Genomic DNA, 17,493 nt, shown 5'->3' with positions numbered 1-17,493 from the left:
GTTAGGAGCCAATAGCTGCCTAGGAGGCGGAGCTTTTAACGCTGACTGGCATAGAAACTGACCAATCAGAATCAAATCTGGGTCAATAGTTAGGAGCCAATGGCTGCCTAGGAGGCAGAGCTTTTGACACTGACTGGAATGGAAACTGACCAATTAGAACCAAATTGGCCAGCAGAGGAGGGCAGTTGGGGGCAACCAGGCCGGCAAGTGGAGGGCAGTTAGGGACAAGATCAGGCCGGCAGGGGAGGGCAGTTGGGGGTGAGATCAGGCTGGCAGGGGAGGGCCTTTGGGGGTGAAATCAGGCCAGCAGGGGAGGGCAGTTAGGGGTGATCAGGCAGGTAGAGGCAGTTAGGGGCGATCAGACAGGCAGGCAGGTGAGCAGTTAGGAGCCAGCGGTCTCAGATTGTGAGAGGGATGTCCGACTGCCTGTTTAGGCTCAATCGGGATCGAGCCCAGATTGCGAGAGGGATGTCCAACTGCCAGTTTAGGCCCAAGGGGTCCCTGATTGGAGAGTCGTGCACCGGGCCACTAGTAGAAAATAACAGTTATTTCTAGAAAAGCAGAAATTGCTTAAGACATGTTCTCTGATCAAACAGAAATAAAACTTAAATGACTTAAAAAAATAAATAGTATGGCTTTTTTTAAGGGAAAAATGATCCAAATATGTATAAATGCATGACAATGAGGGTCCTATAGAGCCCTTATGAGGAAAACTGGTGGAGGTGGACTCCTGGTCAAGTGTACAATCAGCCAGCACCCTGTCTACAGATCACCAGGATAGTCCCTCAGCTCCCACACCCTTGGGTAAGTACTTGGCTTACCTGCAGACAAGGCAGTTATCAATAGAATTAATAATCGTTCAATAAGATACACAGGTAAATATATAAATATATACCTATATTTATGTACATAAAATTATATATATAATTTTAAAATTGTTACCCAAAATAACACTACATATTAATAAGCCCATTAAGACATATATTTTTTAACTAAACTTTGTTCTATAAAAGGATTTATTCCACAGAATTTTACAGAAACTATTTTTTTTTATTCCCTAGAAGCATCAACTAGAAAAATCTGCCATTCCCAGTATAAAAAGCATTTTAATCTCCATGACAACAGTGTTCAGACACACATATGCAAACTTTTAACATCTACTTAAATGAGTCAATTAATAGTTCTGAAAATTTAATAAAAAGGATAATTTACTCAATGTTTCTGGCTGCTGACCATCTTTTCTTTTGCTTTTCATTTAAAACTGAACAGGAAGGAAAGGATTGTACTAGTCTTCAATGACGTTTCCATAAACAGTAACCTAAATGACAATAGAATAGATGCTTTTAAATGCTACTGTATTTAACATGCAGTCATATTTTTAAAAGCACTTGAGTGCAAACCTTTGTTGATAAAGATTTTTTCTCAAGTTTCTTCTAAAAGAACTCAATAAAAATAGAAAGGGAAAATAATAGATAGGATGGGCAAATAAGCACCAGAGTTATGGCTATGAACAATGCTTAATGTTCAAAACAGAACTCGGATGAGTAGAGCTGAGAACGTAGAAGTCAAGAGAAGGTCACACTATTTGTGCTTCAGTTATTTGATTTGCTTTTAATCATATATCTCGGGATTGTTTTCTGGGCTTATTACAATAAGAGTGTTTTCTGCTGCTCTTCTGTGGTGGAGCACTTTAACCACAGCTCAATTTGCAGAGTGTTCTCCAGAGATGCTCTTTTCAAACTCAGATGAACAGAGGCTGGCCTTGTCCCCTTCATCTTCTACCTCTGAACTTCTCAGTGGCAGAGGTGCATGTGGGCTATGTGATGACCCTTTGCTACATGGTATATTTTAAAAAATCATCATCAGTAGATTATAGCACAGTGGGCATAGAGAATAAAACTATCATCCACCACATGAGATGATGTTTGCTTTTAATAGTGTGAATTATTAATGAAACTCATTATCATGTTTCTCACATATATTTACCATCTTTATTTTTTTTAGTTCTAAGCTCATCTATTTATCTAGCATGTTATTTTTTATTTCTGAATTTTGAAAATTATTTTTAATCTCTTTAACTCAATGTAAGAGAACCAAATAAACAGTAAAATGTAAAGTAAAATCTCACAGTCAAGAGAACCAAATTAAATGGGGATCCACAGAATAGTCACAAAAAGCACAGTTGGTTTATTTATTTGATTGACTGATTCATTCATTCATTCATTCATTCATTCAACATACCTCCTCCCTATTTCCCATCCATCTTTCCAAAGCTTCCAGATTAATCTTCTTAACACAAACTTTGCTTACGTTCTTTACTTTTCAATACATCATAATAAATCTCTCCCTCCTCATTGTATCTTAATTTCCCTAGCACCTAATATTATATGGCTGGTAATCAGTAGATATTAAGTTAGTATTTGTTGAGAGTTTGAGATAAATCCATTTTGTCTAAATTGTCCTTCCTGATTCTGAAGGCTTTCCATTCACTTGCTCTACCCTAGTAAGCCTTATTTTTATTTAAAAGTCCCATGCTTATTCTATTTCATTGCTGTTGACTTCTTTCTTTATACAATATACTAGAGGCCTGGTGCATGAAATTCATGCACGGGTAGGGTCCCTAGGCCTGCTGGTGATCAGGGCCGATCAGGTTCCCCACCTTCCCACCTCCTCCTTCCTTTGCTCCCTCAGCACCCCATCATCACCACTGGTCGCCCGCCATGTTCTGCGCCACCCACTGGTGGTCAGAGCACCTCACAAGTGAGAGAATGAACTCCCGTTCTCCTGATCAAACTCCTGAGGTGACACTTTGCATATTAGCCCTTTATATATATAGATGGCTGTGTACCCCTGTAAATACTAAGCTTCTCTAATTAATACTGAAAATAACATTCTGCATTATAAGATATGCCCTTTGGTTCCTTGGTTTTCATGTCATATTTCATGATATGACACTTAGTTTTAGCCATGGAAGTAAACAAAATATTAACCACAAAAATGTGATACATTCTTTATTCATGCATGACTACATTATCTATTTATCCCCACACTCAAAATTCATTTATTACAACAAATATTTTTGAATGTCAATCAGTGGCAAACAATGTGCTAAGCAAGAGAGAGAGAGAGAATATAAGGAAAACAGAAATACATTTTCCTTGTAGTGCTTACAATAGAGAAAGAGGGGATACTAATCAACTTATTCCAAAAGCCAACAATTATAATCCACTACTAGTGCTACAAAGGAAACACATAGGAAACAATAGTATCCCTAATCAGGACATGTTAAAGGGCAGGGGCAGTCTAAAAATGATTTTCTAAGAAAGAGATATTTGACTAAAAGTTTGAAAAATGTGTAGGCTAGGTGGGAATGATATTCTAAAGTAGTAAGAAGGATCAGAGATAAGGGCTTTTTAATGCAGTGGAGAGAACAGAACACATTCAAGAAATCAAAAAGAATCAGTATAGAGAAAAGATAACTTGAAATATAGTGGCAAAACCTACAATGGGCAAGAATGATGGAGACTTTTTTGGTCTTTATTATAGAAACAAAGGTAGATTACTATAAATTCTAAAGTAGGGAGTAACAAACATCTCTGATTGCTGTGGAGAACAGATTAGAGTGTTCAGAGTGTTCAGGGAGAACCAGGAAGGACCACTCAGTCTGCACAGGAGAAACACTTGTTTCTCAGAAGACAATGCTTATGCTAATTGTCTCATGAGGAATAGGAGTTAGTTAATAAGGTAATGGAGGAATGGGTATTCAAGTCTCTGACTAAAACTGCTAGATCATTTCCTTCTTGTTGACCTTTCTGCTCCTCTCTGCTTTTGATTATAAGCCTACACTTTGGATGTGTAACCACAATACTCCCCTGCTTCCTCATCTCTGGGTGGACTTCTTCAATATTGAAATCTTCTTTTCTGCCTCCCTCTAAAATATTCATGCATTTAATTCCTTGTTTATTCACACAATTAAGTTGTGTACTGTGTATCAGATACTCTGCTAATAACAAAGGAATTACAACCCTTATAAAACTCAAAGTCACTTGAAGAACAGGATGTTATAAATAGATTCATGCTTTCATTCAACATTATTTATTGAATAGCTACTGTGTGCCACCATAAGGAAACAGCAATGAAACAAGAAAATCATTGATCTTGTCAGGCTTGTCTCTAGTCAACACACTTTCAATTATTCTCAAAATGCAGTTAAATATATAAAAATAAGATACTCTGGAGAGGATTTTTCAAATTATTACAGTCTAAAAATAGATACTGAAATCAACTTAGGAAGTCAAAACTAGTATTAAAAATTAAGAATATAGCGCCCTAACCGGTTTGGCTCAGTGGATAGAGCGTCGGCCTGTGGACTGAAGGGTCCCAGGTTCAATTCTGGTCAAGGGCATGTACCTTGGTTGCAGGCACATCCCCAGTAGGGAGTGTGCAGGAGGCAGCTGATCGATGTTTCTCTCTCATCGATGTTTCTAACTCTCTCTATCCCTCTCCCTTCCACTCTGTAAAACATCAATAAAATATATTTTTTTTAAAAATTAAGAATATAGAGTAGAAATACAGAAGTGCACTGAATACAATAAGTCTAAGTATTGTTTGAAGATATTTTATGACATTATCATTTTGTGTGCATGCTTGTGTGTGTGTGTAAGTTGGAGAAAAAGCTGGTAACAATTTAATGCAGGGTTGGGTAAAAGCAGGGTCAGAGTTGTTCATATGGAAAAATAGTACAATATTTACTAAATAATAACACAGGAATGGTAAACGCCATGTTTTGTGTACCCACAACTATAAACCTACCTTTGCCCCACCCTGTGTATATCTTACAAGAAAAGAGTTTGAAAGCCACTGCTCTAAAGGAGTGAGGAGAAAGGAGGGAGACTGGTGTGTTAACCAGGGAATGCTTTAGTCATTTTAGAAGTTAAAGACAAATTGTCAGCTATGAATTCCATTTCAATAGCTACAGAATATTCTCAGTCCCTTAAAGCCCACCACGTCTTTGAGTCCTGCTGCTTTCAGCCTTACCGTTTTGTGCTTGGTTGATGGCTTATACCCAAAACTACACCTTAGAGAATGAATGTATTCAAACTGGATGTCAGCCTTAATCAGATTCAGCATATACATACTTAATACTCCATTTCCTCTTTGTTAGCAGAGCTTAAGTGTACGGGGATATGTCTCACAATCTTACCAATAATACTACAACATTATGTCTGTTGAATACTAAACCACTTTATCAACTCTGAGCTTTACTATGATACTAAATAGTTCTAATTGGCAAAGTGGTCTTATCTGCTTCAGACGAAGGGGCTTAGAAAATAGGTCAGATTCTGTGAATTATATCAGAAAATAATTACCACTTTTTTTTTTCTAGGCGTTTGACTAGATTTTATTTGAACAAAAGGAGGGAGTGAGCACAGAAAGGACCACATCACTTTACATTATAGGGACATCTATCTTCACAAATGTCAGGTCCTTTTGAGGTTTAAAATTTTTTCTTCTTCAATTTATTCATTTACTTTTAAAATTTTTATTGAATTTATTGGGGTAACATTGGTTAATAAAAGCATATAGGTTTCAATAGAATTATACACTTGAAATAATTAGCACTTTTAAAAAGGAGTGTAAATATTCTAACTATGGCCTATAATAACTTTTACTAATCAAGACACAATACTAGTATAAAACACTGTTTAGATATAGTATACAATATCATATTGTTATTTTATATCTTTCTATGTTGAAACAAGATTTAAGCTGTCAGTAGTTTGGAAGCCTATTAAAGCATTTGAGTTTCAAAACTTTTCTTCCCAATTATCATTGTTTCACCCTAAATATTGAGAACAAATCATATTATTGAAGTATCAGAAATATCTGAGCAACCTCTGGGGATTATAAATTTGGGATCCAATATATGCTGATCCTGGAAACTGTAAACTTCTCATATCTAAAGATTGGGGACCTAGAGGAGAGTTAATATTTGTACTCCAATCCCTATTCCCGCCACCACCAAAAAGGATTTTTAAAGACATTCCAAACAGACTCAAAGCTAATGCACTTTGAAGAGCTGTGGAAAACTGTGACTTTACCTTTGAAGCCCACCACTGCACTCATACCCAGATAGAGTAGAATGAGGAATCTTAGAAGAAGCGGCATGGAAGTGGTAGAATGGGACAGTAGAAATCCTAGATCTGCTGGACAATTACAAAGTCCTCAGGAATGGCTCATTAGTGAAGGATTGATGGAAAGCCTCAGTGCAAAGGAATCAAGACCAAAATGAATGAGGCAGAGAAGGGAATGAAAGGCCACTTCTGTTGGAGCCCAGGATGTTTCCTGCCCCCAACTCTCATAACTAACATTGTTGCACACGCAGAATAAGATGCACAGTAAGATAGCATTTACGTGAAAAACGCATCAAAGAATAAACCATATGTTGCTCTATTGCCACGTGACAATGTGTGTTTATGTAAATGTACAAGAAAAGAGACCTCCTAACTGAAGAACAAAGACTGACTTTCTCTGGGTAGAACAGCAGAAGTGAGCATGTTATGTTTAAATTGTACCATCTTGACCACTTTGAACAGTATGAAACACAGTCACATTGCTATTAAACTATGACCACCATCCATCCCCAGAACTCTTTCAACTAAAAACCTGAAACTCTGCACCCAGTGAACAATAACTGCCCCTGCCCTGGGCAACCACCATCCTATTTTCTATCTCTGTGAATTTAACCACCTCAGGTACCTCCTACAAGAAGAATCATACAGTATTTGTCTTTTCTGACTGGCTTATTTCACTTAACACCATGTCCTCAAGGCCCATCCATGTTGTTGCATGTATCAGACTATCCTGTTTTACAGAAAAATAAAATTCCATTGTCTGTGTAAACCGCATTTTGTTTATCCTTTCATCCAGCTTCGGGCGCTTGGGTTGCTTCCACCTGTTATCTATTGTGAATAATGTTATGACAAACATGAGTGTACAAGTACCTCTTCCAGACCCTGATTTCAATTCTTTGGGGTATAGTCTCCCAGAAGAAGAATTGTTGATGATATGGTAATTCTATTTTTAATGTTTTGAGAAACTGCCATACTGTGTTGTTGTTTTTTATAGCTGCTGCATCATTTTATATATCAGAGGCTAGAAGTTCAAAATCAAGGTATCAGAAGAGTTGTTTCTTTAGACACTGTGAGAAAGGATCTATCCCATGCCTCTTTCCTAGCTGCTGGTGGTAGACAGCAATGTTTGACATTGCTTCCCTTGTAGAGACATCACTCCAATTTCTACCTCCATCTTCTTGTTGCCTTCTCCCTGTATCTGTCTCTATCCTTTTCTTATAAAGATACCAATGGTTCTGAATTAGGAGCCACTCCAACCCAGTATGATCTCATTTTAACTAAATTATATCTGCAAAGACCCAATCTATACATATAAAAAGCTAATATGCTAAGTGTCCGACTGTCCGACCGGTTGCTATGACATGCACTGACCACCAGGGGCAGACGCTCAATGCAGGAGCTGCCGTGACGTGCACTGGCCATTTACAGAGACACAGCACCACAGACCTGGCTCCCACAAAGCAACACTAGGCTTCCCCTCAGTGGGACACAGGTCCCACCACCACCCCAGAGCAATACTTCACCAAACCGCAGCTGATGCTGCCAAGACCCCATGGTGCAAAATGCGGCCCACAGCCTAGCCCAGAAGCAGTGGCTGTGGGCACCCAGTAATGACGTCATGTAGCAATGACCGGCTTCCACTTCCTAGCGATGGCTAGCCTCCTTGCAGTTTCTTTAGCCCAGGAACACGACTTGCTTTATAGCCAGGTGGAAACATTTCACACTCTAACCCAGTGGTTCTCAACCTTTCCAATGCCGTGACCCTTTAATACAGTTCTTCATGTTGTGGTGACCCCCAACCATAAAATTATTTTCGTTGCTACTTCATAACTGTAATTTTGCTACTGTTATGAATCGTAATGTAAATATCTGTGTTTTCCGATGGTCTTAGGCAACCCTGCTAGCGGTTCTCAACCTGTGGGTTGTGACCCACAGGTTGAGAACCACTGCTGTAGAGCCTAAGACAGGGGTGGGCAAACTTTTTGACTCAAGGGCCACAATGGGTTCTTAAACTGGACCGGAGGGCCGGAACAAAAGCATGGATGGAGTGTTTGTGTGAACTAATATAAATTCAAAGTAAAGGAGTGGAGGGGAGAGCAAGAGAACCCTCCGCACTTTCGGCTCCGCAGGCCAGATAGAACAGCCGAACGGGCCAGATCTGGCCCGCGGGCCGTAGTTTGCCCACGGCTGGCCTAAGACCATTGGAAAACACAGATATTTACATTACGCCTAACTGCCCCTAACTGCTTTCTCCTGCTGGTCTGGCCCCCCCCCCAACTGCCCTCCCCTGCAGGCCTGGTCCCCCCCAACTGCCCTCCCCTTCAGGTCTGATCACCCCTAACTACCCTGTCCTGCAGGCCTGGTCCCCCCCCCAACTGCTCTCCCCTGCAGGCCTGGGTCCCCCCCCAACTGCCCTCCCCTGCAGGATTGATCACCCCCAATTGCCCTCCCTTGCAGGCCTGGTCCCTCCAAACTGCCCTCCCCTGCTGGCCATCTTGTAGCAGCCATCTTGTGTCCACATGGGGGCAGCCATCTTTGACCACATGGGGGCAGACATCTTGTGTGGTGGAGTGATGGTCAATTTGCATATTACCCTTTTATTAGATAGGATAGAGGCCTGGTGCACCAGTGGGGGCTGTCTGGTTTGCCCTGAAGGGTGTCCTGGATCAGGGTGGGGGTTCCCTTGGGGCATGGGGTGGCCTGGGTGAGGGGCCTGTGGTGGCTTGCAAGCCAGCCACGCCCCCTGGTGACCCAAGCAGAGGCCCTGGTATCTGGGATTTATTTATCTTCTATAATTGAAACTTTGTAGCCTTGAGCAGAGGCCAGGGCAGGCCAGGGCGGGGGAAGCTTGGCTTCTTCCATTGCTGGGGCAACCCAAGCCTCCTGCTTGCTCCAGCTCCGTGGCCGCCGCCATCTTGGTTGGGTTAATTTGCATACTCGTTCCTGATTGGCTGGTGGGCGTGGCTGGTGGGTATAGCAGAGGTATGGTCAATTTGCATGTTTCTCTTTTATTAGAGAGGATAACTGTTGACAACTTTAAAATGGAGAGATTATCTTAGTCTAATACTTGCTCAAATTCAAAGATAATTACGTTCTGCACTTATTGAAAATTATGTTACTATATAAAACATTCTAATAAGTTTGCACACTGCAGGCAAAATATAATGGTTTTCAGGCTTTCTAAGTGCCCCTGCTATGATAAGTGGGAGCAGCAGTGCGGACAGAATCAGATGATAGAAAAGGGGTGTAGGTGTCCACCCACACTGTCAGTTCAAAGCCTCAGTGTTTTCCCCATTTGTTCTTCTCTGGCCTCCTTTCCTTCTCCCTCATTATAGTGCTTTATACTCTCTTAACATCCCTCTTGTGGTATAAAAAGTCAAGAGCAGATGTCAAAGTGCCACATCACACTAAAATTAATTTTGTCTCACAAATTCATTTAACACATATGTGTATTTTTAGTAACACCAATGTAGTAGTAAACGCTTATTAATAAGCATTGGTGGTGAATAAACTAAGTCCTGTCTTGCCAGAACTAATGTTCTAAAAGAAAGCATAGGAAATCTATACAATCATGTTCATTGGGAAGAGGATTTGATTGGGGATATACAGAACAAAAATCAGCACAGAAACAGGGAAATCCAAGCTGTTCTGGAGATCAGAAATCATTTCTTGCAGGAAGTATATAGTGCAATCATGACAAATTGGCAGAAATTACTCAGGTTAACAGAGGGTGTTGCAGGCAGTGACACCATCATGGGGCCAAGCTCAGAAATGAGAGAATGAGTGACGTGTTCCATAAATCCAAGGGAGTTCAGAATGGCTAGAGCTCAGATTGTAATTTAAAATGTGAGAGATGAGGCCAGAGAGAAATGCAGAGGCCAGATCAGGAAGTAGCTTATAAATAAAATTCATCTACCAGCCAGGCCACTTATGAGAATAAAAAGGGGCAGCTTTAATAATTAGGTGGGGCAGCAGGTATAAACCAGGGCTATAAGAGAGTAACTGGAATGCATGGCCACATGATTTTTAAACCACAAATACTAAAATCATTACAGAATTTTATAGAGAGGAGTGGCTCAATACTAGTGCATTTAACAAACTTGCTCTAGCTGAAGTATAATAAACAAATGGGAGAGGGTGGAGTGGAAAGCAGGAAGATTCATTAAGACTGTGATGACTCTTACATGTGAGACAATGGTGGCCTGAATCACTGTTATAATTGTGAACCTGTAAGAAAATTGATGAAGTAAAATTAGGCTGAACTATATGAAACTGCTGCTGCTCACCATTTTTAACCTACAAACAGTTTCAAAAGGTTCAACTAATAGGTTTTCAGGAAATAGGGTTGATTAGACTTTAGTATGTGTGTGCTTGACAAATTAACAATTTGAAATATTTATGTGTTATGTTTTTTCCCATGTGACCAGTACTGGTTGAATCTTAGACTATGAGGGCATCCTTTTATTGTAGGGAATCAGAGATTGGAGGCAGGGGAGGAAGAGAACAATGAATAAAGATCTGAAACCTGTGCTTTTTGAATCCAAAAGGTTAGAATTCAATTAAGAATCCATTGGGGTATTTGAAAGTAAATGGAATTTGCTCGCCACTGAGTTAGTTCCTCCACAATCCACCATCACCAACTCTTAAGACTAGACCAGCCCCTGGACCACTGATGACAAAAGAATTGGCAGAGGTGAGAGGGTCCCCCGAAGAATTCATAATACTGGAATATTATGCCTCTTACAAAGGGAATGTTGGGCGTAATAGAGAAAATAAATAAAATAGAGACTAGGATGACTGCTGGGTTTCCAGTTGGACACTGGGCTGACAGTGCTTTTCTAAATATTTATTGGAGAAGAGCTTAAAGAAAAATAGAAGACAATAAATGTGTAAATTCTAACTTCCAACATTCTTTTATTTCTTTTTATTAATTCCAACCTTTCTTTAGATAATTCAGCATTATGTAGATATTTATGATTAGAAAAATTTTTAAAATTTATTAAACTTTCAGATAAATGAAACTATTACTGCAGTACAAATGTGTGTATATTTACTCAAGCAAGTTTACTTAGATTTTGAGTGTATGTTTCCAATATTTCTAACGTCAAGTCCAGGATTTCTACCTTACTAAATTGAGTTGTAAATTTAGAAAATTTATAATAATAATACCAGTTTTTTAGTAAACACCATCAAGTTGGGGAAAATAATTACGTTTACTTCTTGCAAACCTTCACTCAGCAGAAAATGACAAAACTAACATTTCTATCACATCAAGTTGACCCACACCACTCTATAAAAATAAAGAGAAAGGGAGTAAAGAGGAAAAGTGAAGAATATTGAGATAAAAATAAAGGAAAACAGATATAGGGAGATAAAGTAAAAGAAAAATAGCTGTAAGAAAATTAAATAACACTCAACATTGTATTCAATCAGTAAAGAAGTTATGGTGGATTGAAAATTCCCTTAAGAATAAGTAATACTGAGTTCTTACCTTTATAACTAAATATTTTAATACATAAATTCTAAAGGAAGTCAGGGAAACCTCTTTCTCCACTGAGGTTAATAGTCCATATATAAAGCAAATAAAATTTCTCCTATGTGGCATGGAAAAAGGAATAAAGTAGAAAGTAAAATTTTAAAAAATGGCTTTTTAAAATTGGGAACATAGACCAAACTCTTAAGTAGCTAAGAAAAATAAGATAATATAAATTGTTCTATATATAATTACAATTCTCCAAGATGCTCAGTCAACATCTGGTGTTAAATGATACGTTTTTTTCCCTTTGATTTTGCTTCCATGTAGTTTTTAATTGTAATGAGAAAGTAATAAACATACACTGCTTCTATTATAAGGCTTTTTTAAAGGGGGAGGGCTTCAATTTCACATTCTATTTGTGGAAGGGGACAAACAAGAAAAGGCACTGAGACATCATGAGATAGAGTAAATTTAAAAAGTCCAACCCAAAGAGAATGAGGAAAAGAAAGAACAAGAATAGGTGGTTTGAGATAAAGAAGGGGGAATAATAAACACAAATGTAAAGATAATTGGGGGAAGGGAACAGTCAAAACTCCTCATCTAAGTTAAAACTAATGTTTTAGAGGTTCTACTTCCCCAAACTCCACCTTATCAGATCCTATCTTACCATTCTCATCATAACTTATCTATGTCATTTCTATTAAAAGAGAGAAAAAAATCCAGCTTGAAGACCAATGGGTGTCCAACTTTACTTGACTGCTCAGGTTAAAAAAAATGTTGGGTGGAAAGGCTATGAATCACCTCTAGCTCTAAATCATGGGCTGACCTCAAAGCCACTGTTGACAGAACACAACAGCTTCTCCAAGTTGATGCCTCCTAGACTTCGCTATGTCCACACATTTGAGAAACCCCACTCTTCATAGAAAGGCTCTTAAAGTTGTATGCATCCAGACTCTAACTTTAAAAGCAATCATTGAAAAAAAGAAAAATAATTCACAAGGGAAGAAAGACTTGAAAGGCTAGTTATTTTATAGAAAGATTACCATAGTGTTGAGGTTTTTCAGGTTTCAGCTTTCAATTGCCATACACAATTATAAGAGCATTGCATGCTCACCCCTTTCCCTAGATGCCCCTAAGGTGCTCGGTCCTTCCAAAGAAGCTAAGGTTGCTTTGGGGTGAGGCCCTCACTTCACCTAGCAACTAGCAGGTCTCCAGCAGCAGCCCAGTGCTCGCCCAGCACTTGCCCACACCACGGCCTTGGTCTCGGAGGTCACCTGCATCTACTGGGCTCTTATCCTGCATGAAGATGAAGTGACTGTGACAGAGGATAAGAAAGCAGCTGGGGTAAGTATTGACCCTTTCTGGCCAGGCTTGTTTGCAAAGGCTCTGGCCAATGTCAATATTGGGAACCTCATCTACAATACAGAGGCTGGTGGACCTGCCCCAGCAGCTGGTGCTGCCCCTGCAGGAGGTCCTGCCCCCTCCACCGCTGCTGCGCCAGCTGAGAAGAAAGTGGAAGCAAAGAAAGAGGAATCTGATGATGACATGGTCTTTGTTCTTTTCGACTAAACCTCTTGTAACACAGTCAATAAAAAGAGTGACTCTAAAAAATAAAAGAACATTGCATACTCCAATTCAAATGGAGGCATATAACTAGTGAGGTATTCACATATCAGAAACTCAGTGATTCAAATATCAATAGTTCAATTGCTAAAATCGGTACCTATACCTAGTGTTCTCTCTGATTACAACACTTACTCTAGAGTGCCTACAGACTCAGTGAATGAGAACATGAATCAATAGAATTGGAGTCTTTCAAAAAATTTGCCAAGGACTTTGAAATGTTTGGCCTCCATTCTCATATTCCCATTTAGCCAAATAGGCTCTTTGGTTACCCGGCTATTTTGCTGCCCAGCTAGGACCATGGACCCATTACTGACATTTTCCATGAGAAGAAAAACTATCATTACCAAGGGTGATGGATGGTGACAAACTAGCAGCAAATAATAATAGCACAGTCATTAGGTAATAAATAACAACAGCCAAAAAAGACATAAGCATTAGATACACATGCAATCAACTATTTCAATTTCAATGAAAATTATATGTAATAATGGTGAAATATTACATTATACATCTTATTTTAGAAATAAAGAGTAAGTTGTCTCTCACCATTCATATTTGATGGACTATGGCCAAATGATTGAATTTACTTTGCTTTCCCACAAGGAACAATTATAGTTTTCACTGCAAATATCCAAATAAAGACTAAGGTTTTTTATTGTGGCCTCAGAGGTCCATTTTTTAAACTACAAATAACTGGCAGGCTATCCACTTGCATACACATCATTCCAAATTGCAATACAATTCTTGTCAGACAAAGTATTTCACACTGTTTAAGTAATGCTCTGAGTGGAGTTCTATAAGATACTGCCAAGCTTACCTGCAGAGAAACACACTTCAGTAGTTCTCACAGAGCGTGAAGGCATTTATCATTATTCAAATACAGAAGAAAAGGTTCCGATGTCTTTGACATTATAACTGGCTTGTGGTAAACTGCTGCAGTTCAGTGGGCTGTATTTATCCTACACAATTAGAAGAGATCTCTCAAGCCATTCCACACAATACTAAGGAAATCAGAAATGCTCTGGGTGGAATTCCTTCCTTAGCTCTTACCCTGCACTCCCATGACTCAACCACAGACTAATCTAAAAAACAGATTAGCCATCAAAAGGGGGAAAATATGTGAGTGTGTAGGTATGTGTTTGTATAGGGATAAGTTTTGTGTGTGTGCGTGTGTTTTTTTTAAAGGAAAGCAAATGTTTTTTCCATCATCTTTTCTGTCTTATTCATGTATCTAAGCAGAATGTTTATAAAATCTTTTGACAAAGGTAAATATAGGTTGCCCTGGATGGGTGGCTCCCTTGGTTGGAGCATCATCCCATACACCAAAAGGTTGAGGGTTCAATTCCCAGTCACGGCACATCCCTAGATTGCAGGATCGATCCCCGATTGTGGTGCATTAAGGAGGCAACCAATCAATGTTTCTCCCCTCCCCTCCCCTCCCCTCCCTTCTCTCATTTCACATTTTGTTTCCTATTTTCAACATTCACTTTTGTAATAAACATACATATATTCTCTAAAGTGCAAAATCAAAGGTACCTAAATGCTATTTAAGCAGCGTTTGTCTCCCTAGGTACACCAGAAAGCCACGGAGCACAAGCATTGGTTTAAAGTATCAAATTAGCATAACATCCTAAAACATGTGGCTTTTGGGAGTTGTGACAGCTAAACAACTAAAGGAAACCTTGAGCCATATCGAGCTATTTTTAAAATAGAAATAAAATCCCTTCCCATGTTTCCGTCACTATTAGGGCTAGAAATTATCTTGGTTAACAACCTTGAGAAAAGAAAGGCTGAGGAAGTTAGCTTTCCTCTTGTAATGTTTTTCTCTTCCACTTCCCCACAATCCCTTTTTGATTTTTCTAATTTTGGTCTAATTTTGCCATATATTTGTACCCACAGCAGAAGAGAACAGCTGCATTTAATGGTACTCACACTCACTATCAGGAGATCTCTAAGACAGCTATGATATTAAAAGCATATATAGTGTACATAACAGATAAATTTTCTCTTTTCTTGCACATAAACCTCAATTAAAAACTCATTTAATTTGGATTGATTATGTGCTAAAGCAATTCCATTACCTAAAAATATGTGTATGCCTGGCATATTTTGACTATATTTTATTGCTAATAAGCACATCTAATCTGCTCTGAGAGCTTAACTCTGATTGCTTTATTACTGTAGTTATAAAATATCCTGTAGACAATGCCTGCAAATCAGATTCCAGATATAGAAGCATAGTAGCTTTAGTCACTATGTTGCAACAAGCCACAAGAACACAATTTTAAAAGAAATTTTAAAATTTTGCATTAGATACCTCTAGTTAAAAATAATAAGTAAAACAAAATTATTAGTGTTGCCAAACAACTAAAGTACAGATATGGCTTAAGTTCATGTAGATGTTTCTCCAATATGAAAAGTTATAACAAAAAGCCTGTGCAGAGTAAAACTCTCTTTCCACATACAGACTGCCTATATTGATCTCATTGTATATATGCATTACTTTATTCTACATTTATTCAATTCTTGCACACACAAAAAAATGTCTTGCTCATTTTTGCAAGTACAGTATAGAAAACCCTTTCTTACTCATAGTATGTATTCAACACATTCTTATCTAATGAATAAATTGAGACTTTTCTTTCCCCATTATTATTATGGTTCCTTTACCCTTGGTGATAATACTACAATAGAACAATTCTCTAACAAGTGACTAAAAATCTGCTCTAAAAGTTGAACAGTCTTTTTCTTCTGTTTTGTATGCATATGTAGAATTTTAATAGAAAAATTTGCCAGCAAGCTTCTTAGTAGGGGCATGCAGAAGGAACCGATCAATGATTCTCTCTCATCATTGATATTTCTATCTCTCTGTCTCCTTCTCCCTTCCTCTCTGAAATCAATAAAAAATATATTTTAAAAATCATCCCATATAAAACAAGCTTTTATTATTATGTTTTTACTTCTCTAAAAGAGAGACACAGAAAAAAGAAGGATTGGTGAGAAAAATTACCAATTATATCATCGTTTATCCCAAAAGTTAGCTTACCAAAAAATCATGTTGTTAGAAGTAATCACTAGATTAAGATCATATGATACCTTTGTTTTGGGAAAGTAAAATGAAACAACCACTTTGGAAAACAATTTTCCCCATTTATTATACTATTACATGGATAGTATTTCCCATACAATCCAGGAATTCTACTCCTAGGTAAATATGAGAAATGAAAACATATCCATAGAAAGACTTGTACATGACTTTTATATGGCAAATTTATTCATAATAACTAAAAACTGGAAACTGCCTGAATGTCATCAACAGGGGTTAAATTAAAAACTGAGATACATTCATGGGTTGGAAACTCTTGACAATTAAAAGGAGCAAAACATAGATAAACACAAAAACAAGGATGGTTTCTAAAAACATTAGGCTGAGCAAAAGAGGGCAGAAACTCAAAAGTACATAGTTGGTGATTCCTATAAAGGAAATTCTAGAACAGATGAAACTAATCAGATCAGGGGTGGGGCGTGAAAAGAGACTGCAAAGAACAAGGGGGGGGGACTTTCTGGGAAAGTGGAAATGTGTTTTGTTTTTATCTTGATTGGGGTGAAACTTACAGGGGTATATACATTTGTTAAATGTCATCTAGATGTATACTTATAATGTTAATTTTATTGTATGGAAGTTATAATTCAAAAAAGTTGTTTAAAAAAGAGACTTTGCCTATATGACACGCTGTAAATATCTTACGGTCCAGGAGGGGCCTCACTTCCTCACCTATAGAATGGCAGCCACAGTAATATCAGTCCTCAGGGGTCTCAGGAATAGTGGAAACAAAATGAATAAATGTCTCACTGTGAATGCTGGATGGAAATAAGAGGCTTAAAATCAAAGCACAAACTATATTTTCCAAAGGAATCTTATTACACACACCTACATAAACGCGTGTAACCTAGAAAATGACCAAAATACATATTGAAGAACAATGGCAGTTTAATTGCAAGACATCAGTTAGGCCAGGGCTCTAAATAATGGTTACCGTAAAGGTTGATTTTGGAAATAAGAGTTGATCTACAGGAAACTATGACCCAGAATATAGTGCATAGTCTAGAACAGTGATTTTCAAACTTTTTCAACTCATGGCACACACAAATAGATAACTAAAATTTTGCGGCACAACAACAATTATATGCTATATTTTGCCGATCTGACAATAACAAGGTTGAATTTTGATTCATTCACACCAGACTGCTATTGTT

General features: G+C 38.2%; 2 protein-coding genes across 3 annotated transcripts in view; one reads left to right on the top strand and one right to left on the bottom strand.

Moving 5' to 3' along the window:
* LAMA2 (laminin subunit alpha 2) overlaps positions 1 to 17,493 on the bottom strand; it is a 519,987-nt gene that overhangs the window by 488,434 nt on the left and 14,060 nt on the right. The gene's annotated exons all lie outside the window — the stretch shown is intronic.
* LOC308245903 (large ribosomal subunit protein P1-like) lies at positions 10,807 to 13,179 on the top strand (the record flags this gene model as incomplete). Its single annotated transcript, XM_080663835.1, has 2 exons — positions 10,807 to 10,827; positions 12,808 to 13,179. The coding sequence occupies 2 exons, from the start codon at positions 10,807 to 10,809 to the stop codon at positions 13,177 to 13,179; spliced, it is 393 nt and encodes a 130-aa protein (XP_080519961.1).

Source organism: Plecotus auritus, assembly GCF_963455305.1.
Source record: "Plecotus auritus genome assembly, chromosome: 4".
Taxonomy (NCBI): Eukaryota; Metazoa; Chordata; class Mammalia; order Chiroptera; family Vespertilionidae; genus Plecotus; species Plecotus auritus.
The sequence above is the reverse complement of the archived record's forward strand: the minus strand, read 5'-3'. Positions and strand labels throughout refer to the sequence as shown.